Below are 10,331 nucleotides of genomic sequence, written 5' to 3'. Positions count from 1 at the left end.
TGTGTCTGTGAGCCGGAGCCCTTGACGGGCGCTGGGCTGGGCCTTCCCCACCGGGGCTCCTCCCGGGACCCTGCGGCTGGCACCCCAGCAGCAGGAGGGAAGGCAGCCTTGTGGGGCGGGAGCCGCACAGACCGCTGGGGTCGGACTTCCCTGCGGGATGTGGACGTAAGGACGAGAGAGGAGGGAGGAGAGGGGGCAGAGAGAGGAGGGGAGACAGAGAGACAGAGAGACAGAGTGAGACACAGAGACAGAGCGAGACAAAGAGAGACAGATAGTGAGAGACAGAGTGGGAGAGAGTGAGACAGTGAGAAAGTGAGAGACAGAGACACAGAGAGATAGAGACAGAGAGAGATAGTGACAGAGAGAGACCGAGATAGAGTGAGACAGAGACAGAGAGACAGAGAGAGTGAGACACAGAGTGAGACACAGAGAGTAACAGTGAAACAGTAAGACAGTGAGAGATAGAGACAGAGAGAGACAGAGAGACACAGGAGACAGAGACTGAGACACAGAGAGTGAGACAGAGACACAGAGAGACAGAGGAACAGAGACACAGAGAGACAGAGGAACAGAGACACAGTGAGAGTGAGAGTCAGAGAATGAGAAAGTGAGAGACAGAGTGAGTGACAGAGACAGAGTGAGAGATAGTGAGACAGAGAGAGAGAAAGAGACAGAGTGAGTGAGAGACAGCGAGAGTGAGTGAGATACAGAGAGAGATACAGAGAGAGAAGAACGGAGAGACAGAGACAGAGACACAGAGTGAGACAGAGACAGAGACACACAGAGAGACACAGAGACACAGAGAGACACACAGAGACAGAGACACACAGAGACAGAGACACACAGAGACAGAGAGACAGAGAGAGACACAGAGTGAGAAAGTGAGAGTGAGTGACAAAGACACAGAGAGTGAGACAGAGTGAGAGATAGTGAGACAGAGAGAGTAAGAGACAGAGTGAGAGAGAGACAGCGAGAGTGAGAGAGACAGAGTGAGAAAGAGTGAGAGAGTGAGAAAGTGAAAGACTGAGTGAGACATACAGTGAGAGACAAAGTGAGAGACAGAGAGAGACAGTGAGAAAGAGTGGGAGAGATAGAGACAGAGAGTGAGAGAGTGAGAAAGGGAGAGACAGAGTGACAGAGACACAGAGTGAGAGACAGTGAGAGATAGTGAGACAAAGAGAGTAAGAGACGGAGTGAGACAGAGTGAGACAGACACAGAGACACAGAGAGAGACACAGAGAGTGAGAGACAGAGAGACAGAGACACAGAGAGACAGAGTGAGAGACAGAGTGAGAGACAGAGTGAGAGACAGAGAAAGTGAGTGAGTGACAGAGACACAGACAGAGTGAGAGATAATGAGACAGAGTGAGAGACAGCAAGAGTGAAAGACAGTGAGAGAGACAGAGTGAGAGACAGAGAGACAGTGAGACCAAGACACAGAGAGACCGAGACACAGAGAGTGAGAGACCGAGACACAGAAGAGACCGAGACACAGAGTGACAGAGTGAGAGACAGAGAGAGAGACAGAGAGAGAGACAGAGAGAGAGACAGAGAGAGAGACAGAGAGTGTGAGTGAGAGTGAGAGTGGGAGACGGAGTGGGAGACGGAGTGGGAGACGGAGTGACAGAGTGACAGAGACACAGAGACAGAGTGAGAGACAGAGAAAGTGAGAGACAGAATGAGTGACAGAGAGTGAGAGAGTGAGAGAGAGATAGAGACAGAGAGAGAGTGAGAAAGTGAGACAGAGTGAGTGAGAGACAGAGAGAGTGAGACAGAGAGAGTGAGACACAGAGAGTAACAGTGAAACAGTAAGACAGTGAGAGATAGAGACAGAGGCAGAGAGAGACAGACAGTGAGAGACAGAGACAATGAGACAGAGATAGTGAGAGACAGGTAGAGAGATAGATAGTGAGACAGAGAGACAGTGAGAGACAGAGAGATGGAGACAGAGAAACAGAGACGGTGAGAGATAGAGATAATGAGAGACAGAGACAGTGAGAGACAGGCAGAGACAGAGAGACAGATAGAGACACAGAGAGATATACACAGAGATACAGAGATAGAGACAGTGAGAGACATACAGAGAGACAGAGACACAGAGGCTGACAGACACAGAGAAAAGGAAGGAGCAGGGAGGGGAAGGGGAAGGAAGAAAACACAAGCAGTAGGGTTTCGTCCACTGGGGAACACCCACGGTCATGTCCGGGGTGCATCCGCCTCTGTCATTATGGTCAAGAAGGAGGAGGAGGAGAGGTGATGAAGCATCAAGAGCATGGTGGGGGAGGGGAAGAGGAGACCCCCGAGACACGGGAAGGGAGACAGGAAGGGAGCCGTGGGCATGGACGTCGGTAAGAAGGCTGAGCAGCTCCAGCTCTCCGCGCGGGCTTGTGTGCTCACTGCCGTCCACGCTCGTCTGCCACCATGCTGCGTCCGCGGTGCTAGTCATGGAGGAAGCTAAGTCAGCTTCCACCCGAGGTCAGGGGGTGAGAGGAGCAATGCTTCCATGTGGAGCAGAGACTGAATTCAAACTGCTCCTTGCAGCTGAGGGCCAAGGGTCCAGGTGCACACGTGTGCATGTGTGTGCACAGGTGTGAGGGGTACGTTTGGACGTGTGTGCATACATGCGGGTGTGTGTACAAGGGAGTGGGTGTGTGCGCATGTGGCTGTGTGTACCTGAGCGTGGGTGTGTGTGCATACGTGTGGGTGTGTACCTGGTGTGTATGTGTGGGTGTACCTGGTGTGATGTGTGTGCATGCGTGTGGGTGTACATGGGTGTGTGTGTGCATGCATGTGGGTGTGCATGCACGTGGATGGCTGTGGATACGTGTGTGGGTGCAACGTGGCCAGGGTACGATCTGGAACTGCTTCCCGGCTCCCTTTCCCACCAGGCAGCAGCCTGCGTCTTGGGGGCCGCCCTACCCCCCGTCTGCCCGCCGACACCTTCCCTCACTCCTGTGCACTAGAAAACCAGCAGGGGCCCGGCCCCGGCGGGAAGGGGAGAGCCTCGGGGGCAGACACACACACCCTCCTCAGTGTGATGCCTGTGTCCGCACTCTGGGGAAAGAGGAGCGCACAGAAATTCACGGCCTTCACACCTTTTCCAACAGACTTAACTTGGGCGTGCGGGTGAAGAGAACAGCAACACCTGCCACGGAAACAGGGAGTCCAGGCGGTGAGCCCGCCTTGCTGGATCACCCGCAAAGGAGCCGTGTCGGTCCAGCCCCAGGACGGAGGTCCTGGCACTCTCCGCAGAGGCTGGCCTTGTACCTGGGTGGCCCGGGGGTGTTGGCTGTGCCCACAGGTTCTGGATGGTGCCTAGGAGGGGGCTGGGCTGCAGGGGACAGTGGCCGGTGGGAGCTCTGAGTCAGAGGCGTGCTCTTCAACGGGTCAGGTTCGTTCACATGGCTCTCGAGTATATGGGCTCAGGGACCTCGACAGGTTCCTCACCCCCACACACAGGTAGCCAGGAGGCCCAGGGCACCGCGGCCCCAGGGGGTTCCCGCTGCTCGCCAGGCCCCCTCCTTCCACACGCCTGCACCTGCAACGCGGCCACACCACTCGGGGACAGCTTGCAGACGGGGACTCGCCTTGGCCCACGGACAGTGAGCCCCAGCTGGGACGGGGACAGAGAGAACGGAGCCCTAAGTCAGCATGAAGACACACGGCGGGAGTTAGGAGAGCACCTTCCCTTCATCGTAAGATGGCCGTGACCGAGAGCCCGAGCCCTCCAGGCGGCAGCCACACCTGGAGGCACCAAGGTGTGACCCCGGGATGAGCAGAGCACCAGGAGACGAGAGGCAGGGCCGGGGGGCGGGGGGCAGAGGGGCGCGCGGAGGGGCCGCCCTCCACTGGCCGCGGAGACGAGCGAGTAAGCGAGCGAGTGAAGCGCGTGGGGAGCCCCGAGCCAGGCGGGAAGAGCACAGGAGGACGCTCCCTTACCTGGATGGGCCAGCGACCTGGAGAAGGCTCCGCGGACCTGCACACAAAGACCAGAGGGTCAGACACGGCGGGGTAGCCGCCGGCAGAAAACTCTAGTCCGACCCCAGACAGAGCGGCTCGGAGACGTTACCTGGAAATCCCAAAAGATCAGTAGCAGCCAGGGGTGCCCACCCCAGAGCAGCCCCCTCATGGCTGCCCGGGGATCAGGGTGCCACCCGAGCCCCGGTCCTGAGGGTCTGCTGCCCAGCACGCGCCCTAACTTTCACTTCCCCGGGAAAGGGACATTTTCACAGGTTCCAGAAAGAAAAGCTCTGCTTCTCCTTAGTGTGGGGAATGCGGCCGTCCTGAGAGCTCACGGGCGTCTCTCCCTTGTGCTGAGAATGTTCGGGGCCCGGCGTCCTGGGAGGGCAGCCCCCAGCCAGCCGCCGCTCACAGAGCCCCACGGGGCCGTCCGCCGCCGTCGGGCTAGCCTGGCTCTCAGGAGTCTCAGTCTGTCTCCATCCAGGCTTGGCGATCGGACCCCTCGCTCCTTCCCTGAAGTGGGCAGAGCGAGAAGACCCTCGGGGGCGCCGGGTCCTGGCGCTCCTGCCCGGCCTGGCCCGTGTGTGCGCTGACTCAGCCCGACTCCCCGCCGGCCCCAGCTCTGGGTGGAGAGGCAATGATGTCAGGCTCTCTCCTCAAACTTTGTTCTGGTCGGCTTCTCTATTTATACCCCTCGCTGCCGCGTCCTTCCTGGGTCCTAACACCGGGCTGTTGAGAACAACTGGCCGACCAGACAGGCATGGGCATCCACGGAGATCAGATGCTTCCCACCAGCACCCTCCAGGGCGGAGCGAATATTCCTAACGAGAAATCGGACAACAAACCATGAGCTGTGTTGACAGCTGAGCCTTGTTTGTCCGAAGGAAGAAAGGTGATACACAGAGGGCAAAGGAAAATAAATCACACCCACGTGCCCCCAGAGAAGTGCTGAGCACGTTTCTCTTTAACCCTTTCAGAGGCAGGTGAAAGCTATGGGATTATTTACAGGGTCCTCCGTGGAATCACGCCAAACCCCATATCTGCCAGCATCCAGGATCCTGCTCTCCAGGGCATAAGAGAGTCAAACCCTGAGCCTCAGTTTACTCAAGACCAAATGTTTATCCAATCTACCCCAAATCCACGCTCACACGCACATGCTCACACACACGTGCTCGCACTCACACATTCACAGACACACACGTGCTCAAGCTCACACTCTCATGCACATACACACGCTCAGAGACTCACTCATGCACGTGCTCACTCACATGCAAGTGCTTGCACTCACACGCATGTGCTCTCTCACACGTACGTGTTCATGCTCACAGGCTCACGCGCATGTGCTCACACACATGTTCACACTCACATGCACTGCTCACACTCACACACGATCACAGCACTGTAGTTTGCTCTGCGGTCTGACCCACGCTCGCCTCGCTGAGCCGTCTCCAGCACCTGTGAGCTGCGTGCTCTCAGGCAACTTACTGACCCTCCCTGTGCTTGACCCCTTGTCTCAGGGATGGAGGCCGCAGTTCCTACCCCACCGGTTGTAAGGAGAAACGAAGTGACGCATACGAGGCCCCAAAGCCGTGCTTGGGGACTACGTAACACTCCATAATGCTCGGCAGGAGAAAATGTCACTCAATAAACGTCAGCCGCGATGCTGGTTCTAAAGTAGACAAGAACACCCATGAAATGCTAGCCAAGAGCACCATCCCTTTCATCCTGACTTTAAATGGAATAAAGTCCTGAATCCAAGCACTTCCTAAAGAGGATACAAAAATGCCTCCCAGTCTCCATGGGAGAGGGAAAAACCCAAACAGGATGTCGAATGGGAGGTGTCTGTAACATGGGGGGCAGCGCCGTAGCCTCCGAGGGCCACCAGCCCCGAGCCTCCCCGCGTGGCTGCAGAAGGTTCCAGATCACCACTGGGAGCAGCGCCTCCCTCATGCACCAGCGAACCCTGAGCTCCAGCACTCGGGCATTTAAACAGTGACTTGACCCTGCTGCCTGGGCTGACCGCCCATGTCCTCGGGGTCAGCAGGCTGCTTCCACAGGGACGCGGCGGCGGGCGCTCCCCCCGGGGCCTTCACTGCACACCGCTCAACGGACCTCTCTCTGTGCTGACCTCTCCCGTTTCCATGGCTGAACAAAGCCAGGATGTGCCCCTTTTAATCTCGGAAGTGCCGTCAGATCACGGAGGCACCCAGCTCAATGGCAGTAATAAACACTGCAGATAAAGCAGATCGGGCAGCCCGCCCCCAGGTGTCTACACTCACCCGGGACTGGCGTCGGATTCGAACCCCAGACCATGCACTTGTGCTAATTCACATCACCTGCCCCACATCTCCTCCCGATGTTGAGATGAGCCCACCTTCATCCAAAGCGGCGTTTCCGGGGCCGAGCAGACTTGGAGGTGGCGCGGGCGGGCTCAGGGCCGGGGCCGCAGCACGGTGGGCCCCGGTGAGGCTCCGGCCGTTCCCGGACAGCGTCCTGGCCCCGGGGCTCCCGCCCCGACGCCCTCCTGCTCGTTTCCTCCCCGTCAGTTCTCCCTGCCTGATGTCCTTTACGCCTTCAGCCCTCATTCCCCTGCTGTCGGTGTCTCCCCACTGCAACGCAAGCCCCGTGGGAACAGGGATGTCCTTCCTCATCCTCAGCCCCGGGAACAGGGCTCAGCACTTGCCCCTGGTCTTGCCGAGCTGCCAGACACCCTGCTGCGCTGTGTAAGTCCAGGGTGTACGCGTGCTGGTTTGACTCGCATGTGAAATGACCATCTCTCTTCTCCTAGAGACACACACAAAGGGAAGGAAAAACAATGTTCCTTCCTCGTCCTGAGAACGCTTAGGGTCTGCTCTCCACAACGATCCCATAAAGCACACGGTAATGTCACCACACTGTGAGCGCATCCCCGGAGCTTATCTGTCTCACACGTGCGGACCGTGTGAGCACCTTCTCCACTCCTCCCCATCCCACCACCTCTGGTAGCCCCACACCTGATCCTTGTTCCAGGAGTTTGGGGCTTTGTTCTGTTCTGAGTCCCCCGTAAGGGAGATCATACGGCATTTGCCTCTTTCTGACTTATTCCCCACCGCATAATGCTTGTCGGCTGAGCCATGTTGCATTGCATCTACATCCCACGTCTCCTGGACCCATTTACCCACTGATGGACACAGGTTGGTTCTGCGTCTCGGCCACTTTACGTAACGCTGTAGTGAACATGGGGATGCAGGTGTCTTTTCAACGGAGTTCTTGTTTCCTTGGGATGTATTCCCAGAAATAGAATTGCTGGATCATATAGCCTAGAACTTAATAGGTATTCAATATTAATATTTTCTGAATGAGTGCCTATGTGTTTGACTTAAAAGAAAAATTTTGTCATACTTTGGTAGAAGTGTATCAGGTTTGTATTGAGGCAGACGTTAATTAAATGTTTTCAATGGGACCTTAACATCACTGATATGTGGAATCTAAATATACTCATAGAAACATTGTAGAATGGGTTTGGCGGGGGCCAAAGATGAGTAAGGTCTGAGGACCTACTATGCGACATGGAGACTATAGTTGATAATAGCATGTGGTGTAATTGAAATTTGCTACAAGAGTAGAACTTAAGTGTTCTCACCAAAAAATAAATAAATAAATAAGCAAATAAGCCAGGTGATGGAGAGGTTAATTAATTATTGTGAGAATCCCTTCGTCTATATATGTATCAAACATGTATGTATCCAATCACTTCATATACTTTAAATATAACCATCTTATTTGTTGATTATACCTTAATAAAACTGAAAAGAGAAGAAAAAGAAATGACCCTAGGTCCTCATCAGGCTCTATATTCAGTAAGTGTTTCCAGGGATGAAGCAAAGCATGATGTTGGCTGAAGGTGGAGACATAACTGGGTGGCTTACATAGGGACGGCAGGTGCCAAGCGGACACGTGTCCTCATGTCTGCAGGAGGACAGCCTGGGACCTCACAAAGGGCATGAGGAGCTGCCCAGGTGCTTAGGTTGGAAAGTCTGTGCAGACTGCTAGTTCTTTTTTTTTTATTTAAAGATTTTATTTATTTGACAGAGAGAGACACAGCAAGAGAGGGAACACAAGCAGGGGGAGCGGGAGAGGGAGAAGCAGGCTTCCCGCCAAGCAGGGAGCCCGACGCGGGGCTCGATCCCAGGACCCTGGGATCATGACCCGAGCCGAAGGCAGACGCTTAACGACTGAGCCACCCAGGTGCCCCCAGACTGCTAGTTCTTAACACTCATTCTCTTCACCCCATAACGGCCCCTCCCCCAGCACACCGCCTTCCAGAAACCAGCAGATCTGTGAGAAGCTGCCCGAGCTGCGCGTGTCCCATGTGGCCGGACTTGGCCGTGTGTTAGGGTGTGTGGGCAGCACACGGGTGCTGTAGAAACTGAGGGGGTTAGAGAGCTGGGGGTCAACCCAGCCAGGATGTGGCGCGCAGGAGTCAGGGAATTCTTCCTCTTAAGGGAATGAAGAACATTCTGGAAAAAGCTGTGAAATGGGCTAGCACCTGGTTGCAGCGTGGGGTGCATCGCGGCATGGACACGCCGTATCCCTGCTGGTCCAGGTCCTGGCCCCTTCTGTTGACAAAAGCATGTGTCTTCTTCTGCAGAACACTTTCTTCACCCGCCCACGTGCCCCCATTGGGACTGTGGGTACCACGGTGGGCACGGGACCGGGAGGAACCTTCACGGCACCTCCAAGCCCCGGGCCCTGTGACTGTCCGCGGGTGTGCGGGGGATCTACCTGATATCACTGGTCCCTTCCCTGGGACAGATACCGACCTTGGGAGAGAAGGCTCTCCTCCCCCACTGGAGCTGCTAACCCAGAACGACCTTAAATTATGGCTGTTGATGCCCATTTTTTCTCACTACAAAGGAAAGAATTACCAAGAGTAGAAAAAACTGGGCAAACTGAAAAATGGGCAAGGGAGAGATTTGATGGCATCAGCTGAGCCCCTGGATCCCGCTATACCTAAAGCCAGTTCACTGACAGGCACCAGCAAATGCACGTTTGGGCTCAAGCAGTTATGAGCTTGGTTTCTGTCCCTTGTAATTAAGAGTCCTGGCCAATTCGAGAAACCGCAGTAATTTGGCATTCAGCGAAACGCGGGTACAAGAGGGAAAGTGGCAGGAGCCGGGGCTGGAGGGAAGAGATTCTCCACCCTGCTGGCCTGGGTCCTGCACGCCTCCCCTTCACCTCCCAGCCTCACGTGTTGGTCCCGCCATGTTTGGATGATCAGCGACATGCTGGCTTCCAGCAGCCTCACTCCCAACAGCGATCCTCCTGTGGCCAGCGTGGGCCTCTCCCACCCCCTGAGCACAGGCATAAGCATGCAGAAGTGAGGGTGCTTAATGAGCACCGCTGAGCAGGGAGTAGAGACCCATCGGATAAACATGGCTCCTTCCTTCCATCTAGGTAGCAGCTGAAGTCACCTTGAACTGATGACCCCACCTGCCTGCTTACTCCCCCTATAACGCCTTTGCCCCTGGATTCACACCCAAGTACGTGCACGCGTAAGTCTCTGCCTCAGGCTCTGCTTCCAGAGAACCAGGGATAAGACCGTCCACCGGGCATGTCGGTCCCATGGTCTCAGGCATCAAGAGTCAGTGACAACTCTGCTTGGATGCACACGTGGGAACTTTGGGGAATAAAGAAACTTTAGTTGGTGAGGAGTATTTCCAGCAGGAAGATGCGTGGCAGACATTGCTAATGGCCCTTTTCCTCCTTTGTTCTCTCTATGCAGAATCCCAAGTGTATTTGATTAATCCAAGTGTATTTGAGCTCAGTTAAAAATGATCACTTCCCACAGATGGCCAACAGACACATGAGAAGATGCTCAACATCACTCATCACCAGGGAAATGCAAGTCAAAACCACCATGAGATACCACCTCACACCTGTCAGGATGGCTAAAATCAACATTTCAAGAAACTACAGGTGTTTCTCCACAGATGTGGAGAAAGAGGAACCCTCTCACACCGTTGGTGGGAATGCAAGCTGGTACAACCACTCCGGAAAACAGTATGGAGGCTCCTCAAAAGGTTAAAAGTAGAATTACCCTTCCAATCTAACAATCACACTACTAGGTATTTACCCAAAGAACACAAAGATATGAATTCAAAGGGATACATGCACCCTGATGTCTATAGCAGCATTATCTACAATAGCCCAATCACGGAAATGGCGTCCAGCGACAGATGAGTGGATAGAGAAGATGTGATACACACACACACACACACACACACACACACACAATATGGAATATTACTCAGCCATGAAAAAGAATGAAATCTTGCCATTAGCAATGACCTGGATGGAGCTAGAGAGTGTAATGCTGAGTGAAATAAGTC

General features: G+C 54.8%; 1 protein-coding gene across 1 annotated transcript in view; it reads right to left on the bottom strand.

Annotated features, from left to right (window-relative positions):
- ADGRD1 (adhesion G protein-coupled receptor D1) overlaps positions 1–4,703 on the bottom strand; it is an 83,442-nt gene extending 78,739 nt beyond the window's left edge. The window contains exons 1-2 of the mRNA XM_081800964.1: positions 4,070–4,703; positions 3,940–3,976 (exon numbers count right to left, since the gene is read on the bottom strand). Coding sequence (XP_081657090.1) covers positions 3,940–3,976; positions 4,070–4,129 — 97 coding nt within the window. The 5' untranslated portion in view covers positions 4,130–4,703. The remainder of the gene's footprint in view (positions 1–3,939; positions 3,977–4,069) is intronic.
- Positions 4,704–10,331: the final 5,628 nt, after the last annotated feature.

The sequence above is a fragment of the Leptonychotes weddellii genome, chromosome 13 (genome assembly GCF_054177405.1).
Source record: "Leptonychotes weddellii isolate Sample4059 chromosome 13, ASM5417740v2, whole genome shotgun sequence".
NCBI classification, from domain to species: domain Eukaryota; kingdom Metazoa; phylum Chordata; class Mammalia; order Carnivora; family Phocidae; genus Leptonychotes; species Leptonychotes weddellii.
This window is presented reverse-complemented; position numbering and strand designations above follow the sequence as displayed.